This window comes from Amblyraja radiata, chromosome 4, assembly GCF_010909765.2.
Source record: "Amblyraja radiata isolate CabotCenter1 chromosome 4, sAmbRad1.1.pri, whole genome shotgun sequence".
In the NCBI taxonomy this organism is placed as follows: domain Eukaryota; kingdom Metazoa; phylum Chordata; class Chondrichthyes; order Rajiformes; family Rajidae; genus Amblyraja; species Amblyraja radiata.
Genome location: NC_045959.1, coordinates 27,316,808 through 27,334,634, shown reverse-complemented (window position 1 = coordinate 27,334,634; position 17,827 = coordinate 27,316,808). Strand labels below are relative to the sequence as shown.

The 17,827-nt window shown below is 42.3% G+C and overlaps 1 protein-coding gene across 1 annotated transcript in view; it reads right to left on the bottom strand.

Annotated features, from left to right (window-relative positions):
• Positions 1 to 17,827, bottom strand: part of eif3e (eukaryotic translation initiation factor 3 subunit E) — a 190,571-nt gene that overhangs the window by 35,964 nt on the left and 136,780 nt on the right. Inside the window, exon 10 of the mRNA XM_033019129.1 lies at positions 15,596 to 15,705. Within this exon, the coding sequence (XP_032875020.1) occupies positions 15,596 to 15,705 (110 nt within the window). The remainder of the gene's footprint in view (positions 1 to 15,595; positions 15,706 to 17,827) is intronic.

The window sequence follows — 17,827 nt, the reverse complement described above, 5'->3', positions numbered from 1 at the left end:
TTGTAAATGTAGGCCACGCAACTGCACCTAGTTTTATTAGCCTGCTTCCAGCAATCAAACTCAGACAATGATAAACAGTTAGCCTCTAATTTTTATTGAAGTGGTTGAAGTGAGAGTGTGTGAGAAGGTGTGAGAGTGTGTGTGAGGGTATGAGTGAGGGTATGAGTGAGGGTATGTGTGAGGGTATGTGTGAGGGTATGTGTGAGGGTATGTGTGAGGGTGTGTCAGTGTGTGTGGAGGTGTATGAGAGTGCATGTGTGAGGGTGTGTGAAAGTGTATGTGGGAGGGTGTGTGAAAGTGTATGTGTCAGTGTGTGTTTGTGAGAGTGTGTGCAAGGGTGTGTGTGAGAGTGTGAGATTGTGTGTGAGGATGTATGTGTGAGGGCGTGTGAGAAAGTGTGTGAGTGTGTGTGCCAGTGTGTGCGTAAGGGTGTTAGGTTGTGAGAGTGTGTGTCAGTGAAGTGGCGATAACACCCAGAGTGAGCGGAAATCCGGAGACTTGGTGATGTCCGGGGAGCGTTCCTCCCCCCACCCCCGGGAATGTAGGCCGACCCAGGTGCTCTGTGTCCAGCTGGGTTCCGGGGGTCAGGCATCGGAGCGGAGCCTTAGCCCGAGATTCATCCCCGCGGCTCCGACGCCCACACTCACCCGGTCTGCTCCTGGCTCCGGGCCGGGGTTAAAACCATGGGGTGTGGACATAGCGGCCGCCGGATACAAAGCCGCCGGAGGTGAGAGTGGAAGGTGTGAGCGGTGCCTCAGCTGGGACCACCGCTGTGTCTCACCTATCACACCATCTGCACGGGAATGTGTAGTTTAGACTCTAAACTAAGCGACTATTTTTCCCCCAAATCATCCCTCGGGCCGGATTGGACCCCTTCGTGAGCCGGTAGTTTGACACCCCTGCTTTAAACCAATACCCTCTAGTTCTTGAATAACATATCCCGGGAAAAAGACTATGCATTCACCTTATATATTTGCCTCATGGTTTTTACTCACCTCTAAAACATTTTTTGCGTTATTTTGAGTTTCCAGTACCTGCAGATTTTGGTTCCATGAATGTCAAATGGAATCATTAGTACTGCAGGTACATTACCATTTTAAATAATTCGCGATGGGCTTAAGACAATCAAATTGCTCATTCTTTACGGGAAACCAGCTGACAGAAAACTATTCTCATTGAGTGTGGAGGAGATCTGGAAGCCTTGGGCATAAAACAGCGCCGGGGGTTGCTTCTACAGAGGCCCGGGGAGCCGTTGGTGCGAGGAGTAGTTACCTGGAGCTGTGAGTATAAAAACAGCGCGGGGCTTGCTTCTACAGAGGCCCGGGGAGCCGTTGGTGCGAGGAGGAGTTACCTGGAGCTGTAAGTTACCCAAATCTGCAATGTTCCATCTCACTTCCAGAGAAGGATTCTGGTGGAAGCCTCTGATTGGTGGAAGAGGACCAGAGGAAGCAGCTGATTGGCTTGTATCCCGGGTAAGGCTTTATTGTATTCGAATAAGGGGGAGAATGAGGGCCAGGGCAGTTTACTGTTCTGGATGTCAGATGTGGGAGGTCATGGAGTCTGAGTGCTCTCCAGACGTCCACATCTGCGCCAGGTGCGTCGAGATGGGGCTCCTAAGGGACCGTGTTAGGAACCTGGAGCAGCAACTCGATGACCTCTGTCTGCTCAGGGAGAGCGAGGAGGTCATAGAAAGGAGTTACAGGGAGGTGGTCACTCCAAGACCACGGGAGACAGAAAACTGGGTCACAGTTAGGAAGGGCAATGGGCAGAGGCAGGGACTGGTGAGTACCCCGGTGGCTGTACACCTTGAAAATAAGTACTCATGTTTGAGTAAGGGTGGGGGAGACAACCTACCTGGGGGCAGCGACAGCGGCCGGGCCTCTGGCACAAAGACCGGTCCTGTTGCTCAGAAGGGTAAGGAAAAGAAGAGGAGGGCAATTGTAATAGGGGACTCTATAGTCAGGGGGTCGGATAGGCGATTCTGTGGACGTAGACAGGAGACCCGGATGGTAGTTTGCCTCCCTGGTGCCAAGGTCAAGGATGTGTCTGAACGTGTCCAAGAAATCCTGAAATGGGAGGGGGAGGAGCCTGAGGTTGTGGTACATATAGGTACCAATGACATAGGTAAAAAAAGAGAAGAGGTCCTGAAAGAAGAATTTAGGGAGTTAGGTAGAGTGTTAAGGAGAAGGACTGCAAAGGTAACAATCTCAGGATTACTGCCTGTGCCACGCGACAGTGAGAGTAGGAATGGAGCGAGGTGGAGAATAAATGCGTGGATGAGGGACTGGTGCAGTGGGTATGGATTCAAGTTTCTGGATCATTGGGACCTCTTTTGGGGAAGGTGCGACCTGTACAGAAAGGACGGGTTGCACTTGAACTCGAGGGGGACCAATATCCTCGCGGGGAGATTTGCAAAGGCTACTGGGGAGACTTTAAACTAGTATGGTTGGGGGGAGGGACTCGAATTGGGAAAGCTAGCAGTCAGTGTGTAAGGCAGGAGGCAGAGAATGGTAGCACTCTGACCCAAAATGTAGGGGAGAGAGAAGAAAAATAAAATAAACAGAGAATAAGAGATGGTGGGTTTCTTAAATGTGTATATTTTAATGCTAGGAGCATTGTAAGAAAGGTGGATGAATTTAGAGCCTGGATTGACACCTGGAAGTATGATGTTGTGGCGATCAGTGAAACATGGTTGCAGGAGGGCTGTGATTGGAAACTAAATATTCCAGGATTTCGTTGCTTTAGGTGTGATAGAATTGGAGGGGCAAGAGGTGGAGGTGTTGCATTGCTTATCAGGGAAGATATTACAGCAGTGCTTTGGCAGGATAGATTAGAGGGCTCATCTAGGGAGGCTATTTGGGTGGAACTGAGAAATGGGAAAGGGGTAGCAACACTTATAGGGGTGTATTATAGACCGCCAAATGGGGAGCGAGAATTGGAAGAGCAAATATGTAAGGAGATTGCAGATATTAGTAGTAAGCACAAGATAGTGATTGTGGGAGATTTCAATTTTCCACACATAGACTGGGAAACACATTCTGTAAATGGGCTGGATGGGTTGGAGTTTGTAAAATGTGTGCAGGATAGTTTTTTGCAGCAATACATAGAAGTACCTACTAGAGAAGGGGCGGTGCTGGACCTCCAGTTAGGAAATGAGACGGGTCTGGTGGCAGAGGTATGCGTTGGGGAACAGTTCGGGACCAGTGATCACAATACCATTAGTTTCAATATAATTATGGAGAGGGTCAGAACTGGACCTAGGGTTGAGATTTTTGATTGGAGAAAGGCTAACTTTGAGGAGATGCGAAATAATTTAAAAGGAGTAAATTGGGACAGTTTGTTTTACGGGAAAGATGTGGAAGAGAAATGGAGGACATTTAAAGGTGAAATTTTAAGAGTACAGAATCTTTATGTCCCTGTTCGGTTGAAAGGAAATAGTAAAAATTGGAAAGAGCCATGGTTTTCAAGGGAAATTGGACACTTGGTTCGGAAAAAGAGAGAGATCTACAATAATTATAGGCAGCATGGAGTAAATGAGGTGCTTGAGGAGTATAAAGAATGTAAAAAGAATCTTAAGAAATAAATTAGAAAAGCTAAAAGAAGATATGAGGTTGCTTTGTAAGGTGAAAGTAAATCCAAAGGGTTTCTACAGCTATATTAATAGCAAAAGGATGACGAGGGATAAAGTTGGTCCAGAGAGTCAGAGTGGACAGCTATCTGCAGAGCCAAAAGAGATGGGGGAGATATTGAACAATTTCTTTTCTTCGGTATTCACCAAGGAGAAGGATATTGAATTATGTGAGGTAAGGGAAACAAGTAGTGTAGCTATGGAAACTATGAGGATCAAAGAAGAGGAAGTACTGACACTTTTGAGAAATATAAAAGTGGATAAGTCTCCAGGTCCGGACAGGATATTCCCTAGGACATTGAGGGAAGTTAGTGTAGAAATAGCAGGGGCTATGACAGAAATATTTCAAATGTCATTAGAAACGGGAATAGTGCCGGAGGATTGGCGTACTGCGCATGTTGTTCCATTGTTTAAAAAGGGGTCCAAGAGTAAACCTAGCAATTATAGACCTGTTAGTTTGACGTCAGTGGTGGGCAAATTAATGGAAAGGATACTTAGAGATAATATATATAAGCATCTGGATAAACAGGGTCTGATTAGGAACAGTCAACATGGATATGTGCCTGGAAGGTCATGTTTGACTAATCTTCTTGAATTTTTTGAAGAGGTTACTCGGGAAATTGATGAGGGTAAAGCAGTGGATGTTGTATATATGGACTTCAGTAAGGCCTTTGACAAGGTTCCTCACGGAAGGTTGGTTAAGAAGGTTCAATGGTTGGGTATTAATGGTGGAGTAGCAAGATGGATTCAACAGTGGCTGAATGGGAGATGCCAGAGAGTAATGGTGGATGGTTGTTTGTCAGGTTGTAGGCCAGTGACTAGTGGGGTGCCACAGGGATCTGTGTTGGGTCCACTGTTGTTTGTCATGTACATCAATGATCTGGATGATGGTGTGGTAAATTGGATTAGTAAGTATGCAGATGATACTAAGATAGGTGGGGTTGTGGATAATGAAGTAGATTTTCAAAGTCTACAGAGAGATTTATGCCAGTTGGAAGAGTGGGATGAAAGATGGCAGATGGAGTTTAATGCTGATAAGTGTGAGGTGCTACATCTTGGCAGGACAAATCAAAATAGGACGTACATGGTAAATGGTAGGGAATTGAAGAATGCAGGTGAACAGAGGGATCTGGGAATAACTGCATAGTTCCCTGAAAGTGGAATCTCATGTAGATAGGGTGGTAAAGAAAGCTTTTGGTGTGCTGGCCTTTATAAATCAGAGCATTGAGTATAGAAGTTGGGATGTAATGTTAAAATTGTACAAGGCATTGGTGAGTCCAATTTTGATGTATGGTGTACAATTTTGGTCGCCTAATTATAGGAAGGATGTCAACAAAATAGAGAGAGTACAGAGGAGATTTACTAGAATGTTGCCTGGGTTTCAGCAACTAAGTTACAGAGAAAGGTTGAACAAGTTAGGGCTTTATTATTTGGAGCACAGAAGGTTAAGGGGGGACTTGATAGAGGTCTTTAAAATGATGAGAGAGAGAGACAGAGTTGACGTGGATAAGCTTTTCCCACTGAGAGTAGGGAAGATTCAAACAAGGGGACATGACTTGAGAATTAAGGGACAGAAGTTTAGGGGTAACATGAGGGGGAACTTCTTTACTCAGAGAGTGGTGGCTGTGTGGAATGAGCTTCCAGTGAAGGTGGTGGAGGCAGGTTCGTTTTTATCATTTAAAAATAAATTAGATAGTTATATGGACGGGAAAGGAATGGAGGGTTATGGTCTGAACGCAGGTATATGGGACATGGGGAGAATACGTGTTCGGCACGGACTAGAAGGGTTGAGATGGCCTGTTTCCGTGCTGTAATTGTTATATGGTTATATGGAATTGAATTGTTTGTGACTTTCTTTCTTTATTCATTTTTTAAAAACATTTATTTTTTTGAGCGTGAGACATTCTGTGATCAGCGTGAGAGCGTGAGAATTTCATGAAATGCGTGAGTCTCACACTTAATGCGTAAAAGTTGGCAGCCCTGAAGTTAACATCCTCAAGACTTTATAATCAGCAGCAACGACTACACAAACTATATTGGTATTTGCTGGTACAGAACCCTACCTGGCAACTTCTCATATTTCATCCAGATAAGTTTCCAAAGCTCTGCTGCGTGTGACCATTCTGTTCAACCTTTGCCTTTACATTGGTCATTTATAATTTTTAACTCTTAATGTAAATTGTGACTTTCCGTTTACAGTTCAACACTGGTATCTACCATTATAGTAGGATTACCAAAGTCCCAGCTGTCAAAATTGCCACGGTGCTGCATGATGTACACCATCCAAAATACTGTTGCTTTAGATTCTGTCAACATTAAGCTTATCTCACCTAGTCAATAGCTGATGCACAGATACACAAGCATGCATTAATATTAGACACATGCAATTCCGTGACACTGAAACTTGATGTTAAGCATTCCTTTGCTAAACTCTTGAGGGAAAAGTGACTAATAGTATCCTTTGGTCTTTGTAGAATACCTCAAAGCAGGTGGTGGAAAATGCCATTTCTTCTAGTTCAAATAAAGGTCATTCACCTCCATTTGACTGCTTGAGAGAAAAAAAACTTATTGCACCAATTGGCAACATGGTCCTATTGCTGATAGTTAACTACGAAAAGATACAGTGCAGTTTCATATCCCGAGAAGCACCTAAAATAGCTTAATCTAAACATTTTCAGGAACGTTTCTGGAACAGATAGTTATCTTTTTGCACTGGACAGGAAAACACGATTATTTCATGTCTCGTGAGCCAAATAAAATAAATGAGGACTCCCCTCCATAAACCTTATGTGAGTGGGCATTATCACAAGATTCACTGTATAGTGCACCGAAGATGACGTTAATATTCAAGGTTTTTTTTAGTCTTAATCTGCACAATTTGCACTACACATATACACAGGTGCATAATCACTAAGTAAAGATTCAGACCAGCAACCTACAATTTACAAGTAATTTACTAACCTTTAATTGCTTTCAGCAATTTACAAGCAGTTATTAACAACTTGGATTCCCATTGGGAGAACTTGAACAGGGCCTTAGATTGGCGAGGAGAGCAGCAGCTGAAGCATCATTGCTTAGCTTCAGGCTAGGGTTAACAATACCATATTACAGCTAATGAGCATGCATAATGCACAGTATCAAACAAATGGGATGCAGTTTTAAGGGAATCTCAAATCAAAAGTATTTTTGATGTACCATGAAGTTGTTGTTTACTTTCCAACCTGCAACTTTCACAATCATTTTAACTTAATGTGGCTGGTGAGAACAGAGGCGCGTTGAAGTGAGATGGGTTAACAGAGAGATGGGAAGTGTAAGGAGGAACTACTTTCAATACACACAGCCTTCAATAGCCAGGCTCAGTGTATGCTCACGAGACGGCAAACAACACACCAGATGGTTATAATTCACCTTTCTGACCTGAAAAAGGGAGTGGCTTAGGCTTACTTCTTCTGTTGTACATCACATGAAATTCTATGTCACAGCTCCATCTTTCAGACAAACAAGCAAAGTGATGGGATTCGGCAGGGCTGCCAACTCTCACGCATTTCGCCAAATTCTCACGCTCTCACGCTGATCACAAATTTCTCACGCTCTGTCGTGAGAAATTCTGTGATCAACGAAAATTTCAAAACTCATATCAACTGCATAGGCCACAGTTGTTGGAGAGCCTGGGCTGAGGGAGGGATGGAAGCAGAAGCAGCGGCGGAAACAGATGCGGACGGGGAGCCGGGGCTGGCGAGTGTTTGCCGTGCTGGCGAGTCGCTCGCTGCAGCTCCGGCCATGGAGCAGTCTCAGTGCAAGAGTCCCGGGCCGTCGGAAGCGTTGCGCCGCTGCCGTGAGAGTCTCTGTGCCAAATTAGCCCAGGTGACCGGCATGGATCAGGCTGCGGCTTGGTGCATCCTGGAGGACAACCAGTGGCTGCTGGAAGTAAGTATCAAGCACTGGGTAGAAACGGTGGAAGATAGTGGCCTTCAAATGGGGGTGGTTGGAGAAAGTATCCTGCTTGCCTGCTAGATTTTCACTTACTGTAACTGCAGGAAAAATGTTACCGATGTTGGGGGATTTCAGAACCAGGGGTCACAGTTTAAGAATAATGGGTCGGCCAGTTAGGACTGAGATGAGGGCAAACTTTCTTCACGCAGAGAGTTGTGAATCTGTGGAATTCTTTGCCACAGAAGGCAGTGGAGGCCAATTCACGATGTTTTCAAGAGAGAGTTACATTTAGCTCTTGGGGCTAGTGAAATCAAGGGATATGGGGAAAAAACAGGAAAGAGGTACTGATTTTAGATGAACAGCCCTCTTCATATTGAATGGCTGGCTCGAAGGGCCGAATGGCCTATTCCTGCACCTATTTTCTATGTTTCTATGCTTGAGTATAAGGCAATAAAACTCATAGAGTGATACAGTGTGAAAACAGACCCTTCGGCGCAACTTGCCCATACCCGCCAACATGTCCCAGCTCCACTACCTGCTTTTGATCCATATCCCTCCAAACCTGTCCTATCCATGTATCAGTCTATCTGTTTCTTAAATGTTGGGATAGTCACTGCCTCAACTACCTCCTCTGGCAGCTTGTTCCATACACCCACCACCCTTTGTGTGGAAAACATTAACCCTTAAAAAGTTACCTCTTAAAAATACTTCAAACAAAAAACATTGAAATCATACTTTTACAATGCACTAAAACATGATTTTAATACATCAAATTTCAAAAAGTCCCCACCGTGGGAGGGGGGGACACCCCCCTCCCACTGGGTTGCTCCACTCCCTCACCAGGTACGCCAGGGAGGCTGAGCGATCACTGAGCGAGGGAGTGGAGCAACCCAGTTTCTAGGAATAATACAGAAGTTGCAGGATCAGTTCATTCCTTGGAGGAAGAAAGATTTCGAGGGGAGAAAGGGACGACCATGGCTGACAAGGGGCGTCAGGGACAGTATAAAAATTAAGGCGAAGAAGTACAACGCAGCAAAGATGAGCAGGAAGCAAGAGGATTGGGTAATGTTTAAAGAACAACAGAAGATAACCAAAAAGACAATACGGGGAGAAAAGATGAGGTACGAAGGTAAACTAGCCAAGAATATAAAGCAGGATAGTAAAAGCTTCTTTAGGTATGTGAAGAGGAAACAATTAGTTAAGACCAAAGTTGGACCCTTGAAGACCGAAAAAGGTGAATTTATCATGGGGAACAAGGAAATGGCAGATGAGTTGAACAGGTACTTTGGATCCGTCTTCACTAAGGAGGACACAAACAATCTTCCTGATATAGTAGTGGCCAGAGGATCTGGGGTGACAGAGGAACTGAAGGAAATCCACATTAGGCAGGTAATGGTGTGGGATAGACTGATGGGACTGAAGGCTGATAAATCCCCAGGGCCTGATGGTCTGCATCCCAGGGTACTTAAGGAAGTGGCTCTAGAAATCGTGGATGCATTGGTGATAATTTTCCAATGTTCTATAGACTCAGGATCAGTTCCTGTGGATTGGAGGGTAGCTAATGTTATCCCACTTTTTAAGAAAGACAGCAGAGAGAAAACAGGGAATTATAGACCAGTTAGCCTGACATCGGTGGGGTGGAAGATGCCGTAGTCAATTATAAAAGATGAGATAGGCGAACATTTGGATAGCAGTAACTGGATAGGTCCGAGACAGCATGGATTTACGAAATTATGCTTGACTAATCTTCTGGAATTTTTTGAAGATGTAACTAGGAAAATGGACAAGGGAGAGCCAGTGGATGTAGTGTACCTGGACTTTCAGAAAGCATTTGATAAGGTCCCACATAGAAGATTAGTGGGCAAAATTAGGGCACATGGTATTGGGGGTAGAGTGCTGACATGGATAGAGAAGTGGTTGGCAGACAGGAAACAAAGAGTAGGGATTAACGGGTCCTTTTGAGAATGACAGGCAATGACTAGTGGGGTACTGCAAGGCTCGGTGCTGGGACCGCAGATATTTACAATATACATCAATGATTTGGATGAAGGGATTCAAAGTAACATTAGCAAATTTGCAGATGACACAAAGCTGGGTGGCAGTGTGAACTGTGAGGAGGATGCTATGAGAATGCAGGGTGACTTGGACAGGTTGGGGGAGTGGGCAGATGCATGGCAGATGAGGTTTAATGTGGATAAATGTGAGGTTATCCACATTGGTAGCAAAAACAGGTAGGCAGCTTACTATCTAAATGGCGTCAAGTTGGGAAAAGGGGAAGTACAACGGGATCTGGGGGTCCTTGTACATCAGTCTATGAAAGTAAGCATGCAGGTACAGCAGGCAGTGAAGAAAGCGAATTACATGTTGGCCTTTATAACAAGAGGAATGGAATATAGGAGCAAAGAGGTCCTTCTGCAGTTGTACAGAGCCCTAGTGGGACCACACCTGGAGTATTGTGTGCAGTTTTGGTCCCCTAATTTGAGGAAGGACATTCTTGCTATTGAGGGAGTACAGCGTAGGTTAACAAGGTTAATTCCCAGGATGGCGGGACTGTTATATGCTGAGAGAATGGAGCAGCTGGGCTTGTACACTCTGGAGTTTAGAAGGATGAGAGGGTATCTCATTGAAACATATAAGATTGTTAAGGGCTTGGACACGTTAGAGACAGGAAACATGTTCCCGATGTTGGGGGAGTCCAGAACCAGGGGCCATAGTTTATGAATAAGGAGTAAGCCATTTAGAACGGAGACGAGGAAACACTTTTTCTCACAGAGAGTGGTGAGTCTGTGGAATTCTCTGCCTCAGAGGGTGGTGGAGGCAGGTTCTCTGGATGCTTTCAAGAAAGAGCTAGATAGGGCTCTTAAAAATAGCGGAGTCAGGGGATATGGGGAGAAGGCAGGAACGGGGTACTGATTGGGGATGATCAGCCATGATCACATTGAATGGCGGTGCTGGCTCGAAGGGCCAAATGGCCTACTCCTGCACCTATTGTATATTGTCTATTGTCCCCACTTTCAAAAACACTGCGTGGCCCCTGGTTCAGACAGAGAGCACGGCCAGATGTGAGCGGGAAACTGAGGCCAGTTGTCCGTGATGTCTGGATCCCAATGCTCAGCGCTTCGTGTTTCGGAGTTGTCTAATGTTATTAATTTGTAATTAGCCTGATTTGTAATTAGTTGACAAAACCTTAATTTATTAATCTAGAATATCCAGGGGGATGGGATAAGTGTAATATGCAAGGTGTCTGGCTGTCACAACATACAGTCCCGATAACCCATTATTTCTTTCAGTTAAATATTGGGAAGGTAGCACTATTGTCATTTGCCACACAACTATTATGTTTGTTTACCTCACTGACTATTTTTAGCCCTCTCCCCCCCCCAAATTCCTTTGAATAGAAATATCTCCAATCTCATTGTTTTATTAATTGAACACGTTGATGAACATCCTCAAGGAGGTGTAACCAGATGGAAACGGATTCAGATGTTTAAGAGCTTGTTCAAAGAAGAGGCATATTTTAAAGGAGCGACAGAGATACTTGCAGGGGATTGTGTGAGGGGGTTATTATTTGTCTTTAGTTTTAGCTTGAACCAGGACATCTGAAGATTCCAAGTTTAATATAGTAATTGTGCTGATACTGACTCCAACCAACCACGTAATGAATATCATCCATTCCGGAGGTTTTATTTTACTGCTGCCATTTAAACTTCAAGTGGATTTCAATCACTTCAATGTAAAAGTAATTGGGAATGGGGAGCATTGGAACAAAAATTTGCCCTCGGTACATATTAACTGTAATATAATAATGTATGCATGTCGGTTAGGTGCAATCAAAAAGATTTTTTTTAAATCATTGTTGTGTTATGAATACCACAGAAAATATTATGTACTCTCCAGATCACGTTTAATAGAATAATATTGCTTAAATATATAGTTATTGGACTTTGCATTTCGGAAAAGTCCCAGCTGAGAGGAAGACAGCAAAATACTGAAAATATTGGGAGTGAAAATGACTTCAGGACAGTTTGTGAGGAAAATTAAGGAAATGGTAACAGAATACTTATACAGCTGAGTGAGTATAATTTTATGGATGAGAAATTGTGTTCAACCAATTGATTACTTCTTTGACAAAGTAACTAGCATGTTAGATAACAAAGAAGCCAATGGATGGAGCAAATGTTGTTATACAAAATTTGATCTGTGAAGTGCCCCATAAAATATTACCGCATTAGATAAGCACCTGTGGCCTTGTACGCAATAGGTTAAGTCCAGAGGTCAAATATATTGTCAGTGCAGAGGGGCTAGGAACAAGGCCATGTGTGCATCCACAGTCAAGGTCTGAAGTACTAGGTGTGCAGTCAAAGCTGGGACAATGGGAGTGTTCAGCACTGGGAACCTAAGCAGGTAAGCAGCTATGATCAGGGTAGAATAGGGGGCCAGGTGTAAGGCTGGACTCAGGGTCAGGAATGAGAGAGGGTATGCAACTGGAGTCAGGGTCAGGAGTAGTACCAGATGTGCAGTGAGACTCAGGTTGGTCAACATGGACCAAGTGTATCTATAGTGTATTATAATCTGATTTCCATACATTAATATACTAAGATCATTCATGTGCTAAGATCATTCATGTGCTGCACCTGTTGATCAGAGCCTTGCTCTACTGTGGTATGTAATTAGGAATGCAGTTTAGCCTAACCTTATTCATAGCTAATCCAATTTAAAGCATAAATATTGCATTCAAGTGTCAGTTAAAAGTCGCTACAGTATGCACCATATTGCACAGTTTCAAGCTGAAAAATGCAAAAGCTTCATACAAATGGGAGGGGGGGACATCCCCCCTCGATTGCTACGCTCCCTCGGGCTTTGTCTCTCATAATTTCTCACTCCCAACTCTCACTCAATGTTGGCAGCCCTGGATTCAGCCATGAACAAAGTATCACGGTATTCCACGTTTTTTGGAAAGGAAAAGTTCTGGATGGCTTTAGTTGCAAAATATTCGGCAAAAAACTATTTTTCTTTTTTTTCAAAATTATTTTTCAAAAGAAATATCTATTCTATATATGCCAAGATTGCCCAATTCATCTATTTGGGGGAATTTCTCACCTAATCCATTAACTGAGGTAACAGACTGACACTCAGCTCAATCGATTTGGAACCATAACATTTTCTTGAGGAATTTTAATCCAACATTTAAAAAATATCTTACTGCTCCCTTGGTCTAGAACAGTGGTTCCCAACGTGGGGCATACGCCCCACAGGGGGGCAATTTGATTTTTAAGGGGGGCATCAGGTAAACATATGTAATTTATGTTTCAGATGTTATTTTGAGTAAATTCCATTTTCTGAGAATTATTTCTTTGTCTGCTCGTGCTAAAATATGGGGGGGGGGGGGGGGCATCAGGATTTTTTTTTTTTTTTTTAATTTATTTATTAGAAGTAGACATATTATAAAATGTAGTTACATATTATAGTAAAAACACTTTTCATATACATCAGTCATACATTATTAAAATTTTCCATTATTTTAGAGATGATTAGGTGGGGCATGGCCAAAAAAAGGTTGGGAACCACTGGTCTAGAAACTCCAAGCATAACTGACTAAAGAGTCATCACTTGTGGAAATTGTTCTCACTAATGTCTCGTAATTTATATCACCATACAGGTGTCAATGACCATCACTAATAGGCAATAGAATCTAAACACATGGGCACTGACACTGCGGGGCCCTACTCTCCGCAGGGAAGTTGAAATACACAACCTGGCCTGCAAAGCATTTTATGAACCTTTTAAAAGGTACAACACAAAGAGATTTTACAAAGGTATATTATCTTAGGGAACCTTTTCCTCCCTGCACTATTCCCATCATCATAAACTGTATGATGCAGATAATTGTCACTGCCCAATGCTAAGATCCAAACTTTCAAACATATTGTTGTTAAGATGCATGAGACTTTCTCTTTTTACTTTATGAATTTTCTGGTATGTAGAACTATTCAACTTCCACTGCATCTCCCAGAACAGTAGTTAACAAAGGAGGCCAACTCTGTTATAGTTGTAATAGCATGTGTATACTAATTGTTAGTTTAGCAAATGCTTCCAACAAATTCAAACAGTATGTAATTTCTGGAGTATCAAACATAGATAGCTCCTGCAGAGCCCCAGAAATCTCTTATTAATACAGTGTCAGACACGAGAATTTGGTGAATCAAGTACGTCACGAGTCAGAGGTCTGCTGGAAGTGGCCAGAGTATGTAGGTGTCAAAATAATCCAATGCAAATATACACACACAAACACGAAGCAACACGTACACACGCACGCACACGTTCTTAAGGCCACTTCTGTAAAACATCTAGAAAACATCTAAAAATGTTACCAATAAAAAGGTAAAAGTACTTCACATTTTGATTTAAACCATCCCACTATCTATTCTATAAAAATGACAGAATGGCATTCACTGTTCTTTTGGGGATTTCAGTCTGTGATCAAAAATGAATGATTTATTGCCATCTCGCCCACAAGTGGTGGTGGGGGGAAATATGCCTGTGTTAATAAGCCTACACTCCAGCAGTCCTAAGGCACCTTCTGCCATGGTGCATTTTTAAACTATCACCATCGTACAACAGATTTCACACTTAGATTTAAATTTTAACTATTACATAGTGATACATTTAAATATATCAATCACAGCCATCATGTAAATGCACCCTCATTGGCTCACACCTGACAAATCTGGTCATCAATAACTAGGTTGTATACAGTAGCTGTAATGGAAACACTATACATGCTGCTTAGATTCCATTTATATAACCTCCTGTGTTAGAAAAGCAACGAGCAGCAATATTTAAGTGTTTCTATCAAACTAATTTCAACCAATATTAAAGTCATATAACTGCTAAATTAGACATTTGTTGAAGTGTCAGGTCCCAAATCAGTTCCAGAGGAAACTGGAAAATCACAAGCTTGACCCAAATTTATATTTGTATTAAATAATACACCTCAACAAGTATGAGATTGGTGCATTAAGTAACCGGGGATCGCCAATAAATTTAAATTCAAATATAGCACATGAATTTGAATTCTGTCAAATGCCAATGGTTCAGAAATTATTTGATCAGAAAAGCCTTGAATCAACAGAAAACTCGCAATTATCCCCACAAAATGTACACATTGGGTTCCATGAGCACTGTTAGTTACTTTGGATCACCATCAGTGGGATTCTTCCATTAACAAGAGAGTACTATTAAGCAATATTCAAAAGATTGCCACTCCCTGGGTCCTGTGACCACATCACCCCGATCCTGGCCTCTCTCCACTGGCTCCCTGTGCGGTTTCGAATAAATTTCAAGATCCTCCTTTATGTCTACAAAGCCCTCAATGGGCTTGCCCCCACCTACATCAAAAGTCTGCTTACCCACCACACCACCTCCAGGTCCCTCAGATCAGCCGACTTGAGGTTGCTGAACATCCCGCGGTCTAGGCATAAGTTCAGGGGCGACCGCGCCTTTGCGGTTGCAGCTCCTAGACTGTGGAACAGCATCCCCCTTCCCATCAGAACTGCCCCCTCCATTGACTCCTTTAACTCGAGACTTAAAACTCATCTCTACTCCCAAGCCTTTCTTGACATCCTCTGAGCGAGGGCTATATGTATGTAGTGATGTTTGTATTTAATCTATGAACCACTGTTGTTTGTTATACTATTCTTATACCAATGTAAAGCACTTTGGCCAACAAGAGTTATTTTTTTAAATGTGCTATATAAATAAGAGTGACGACTTGAGACATATTTCCAGGAAAAATTGTGGTGGAAAATTGAAAATGGAAAACAATGGAACGCACACCTGAGCAGGCAAAATTTATGGAGCAATAAACAGATGCACGTTTCAGGTCCAAAACCCTTTGTCAGATCTGGGAAAGAACAGTTCCCAATTCCTTTCCAGTTCTGATGAAAAGTCTTGGACCCGAAACGTCAACCTGCAAGATGACACTTTAAGAAGCAGCTTCTATTGTACGATGATGTGATTAAGAGATGTCTTTACCTGATGCTAATACACTGATGAATGCGACAAAATGTTTCAAAGATAAAAAGGCGAGCATTCTCTATGAAGTCCTCGAGGCAGGCCACCAAGAAGAAGTCATTCACAAGCACCTGGAATGAGAATATATATGAAAATAGTTAATCCCAAAATAAACCATTAAAATAGCATATAATGTCATGTGCTCTACACAGCCAGCTCTTACTACATTTGTCGCAAGCTGCAAAACATCCTAACATGAAATCATCCTCCTTGGGAAAATAAGCAGAAAAAAATTTGACTTTCAACATAGCAGCATTACACTGAAAGGGTTAGAGAAACTGCAGGTGCTTGAGATACAAATGGAAAACTGCAAGAGGTTAGTCAGCAAAAACACATCTGGTGACAGATCTATTACATTTGGAAACACTGTAAGAGTTCTGCTCTTAGTAGAGCTAGCAGTTATAAAAGCAGGATATTTTAATCATTCCTTTATTCTCCAGTTCTGATACAGATGGAAACTAAACAGTTCCCAATATCCACTCTGAATTGTCACCTAAACAGATTTCCAAACATCGAAGCAGGAGCTGGGGCCCACATGCTAAGTGCCAGGATTGGGCAAATGCCAACATATGCAATAGCTTTTTATTGAAAAATACTGAAAGAGTAGCTATAAGCGTTGTAAAAAAAATCTTGCTGTTTAAAAAAAAGAATTTAGCTGTTTAAAAAAAACCTAGGTTACAGTATCTTCCAACCTGGTAATGGTCAGAGAAAGGTAAGGTTTGCCCTACAAGGCAAGAGCCAAATGGATTTGTGGGGTGTGATGTCTAACGGATACTTCACTTTATTAATTCTTTATTTCACAGCACATATATAATTCTTCCATCCGTATTGCAGTTCCTATTAACTGCCCAATTACCTTATATTGTATCTCATCTGTTTCCCAACAAACTTGAGTTTCTATTATGTCTGTGATTTAGCTCACATGGAGTTTTCTTAGCTGCCTTTGATATCCAAAATATTGTGGGGAAAAACAGCGTCAGCCATTACAGGCAATTTGATCTAATATTCATACTTGAATATTACTGGCAAAGCAGGAAATGAGCCAACAATTTGTCAATAAATAATTCTGACCATATTCCCTACATAGACTTTCATAATATCTAAATATGCTCAGAATATTATATGAATGTTTAAGTAAACTATTAACTCACAAAAAGACTACAATCTGTAATTTCACCATCTCCCCAGGTGATGATTTGGTGAGCAACAAATTTCCAACAGCTTCAAGTTGCCCTTTGGGCTGGGAACTGCCCATAATTAATCCAAGGCAAGCAATCTTCCCTGGAGGTGGACATTTTACGTTGTTTATGGTACTGATATGCTACAATGTTGAGAATGATATTCTGCATTCTGTGTCTTCCCCATACTCTACGTATCCTGAGTTCGACTTGATTGTATTTATGTTTGGTATATCCGACTGTTTGGAAAGCATGCAAAACAAATCTTTTCACTGTACCTCAGTGTATGTGACAATAATAAACCTAAATAGTAAATTGGAATAATATTGTTCTGCACTTGTTCTGATTTTTACATTGATTCAGCCTCCAAGAAAATCTGATGGGACCCTTTTTCACCCAGAGAGTGGCGAGTACCTGGAATGTACTTCATGAAAGAATGGTGGAAGCACTGGAGAAGATGAAGTGTAGGCCCCACTTTACAATGATAGAAAAATTGAGTCACAACACAAAAACAAATCAACCGTCAAACATTAATTTGCACTAATCCTACTCTAACCCCATTTTATTTTCCTTACATTATTCTATCACTTCACCTCTACACTCGGGGCAATATACACTGGTCAATTAATCAACCAATCAGCACATGTCTGGAATGTTAAACAAAATCAAAACATAGAAACATAGAAAATAGGTGCAGTAGGCCATTCGGCCCTTCGAGCCTGCACAGCCATTCAATATGATCATGGCTGATCATCTAACTCAGTATCCGGTACCTGCCTTCTCTCCATACCCCCTGATCCCTTTAGCCACAAGGGCCACATCTAACTCCCTCTTAAATATAGCCAATGAACTGGCCTCAACTACCTTCTGTGGCAGAGAGTTCCAGAGATTCACCATTCTCTGTGTGAAAAATGTTTTTCTCACCTCGGTCCTAAAGGATTTCCCCTTTATCCTTAAACTGTGACCCCTTGTCCTGGACTTCCCCAACATTGGGAACAATCTTCCTGCATCTAGC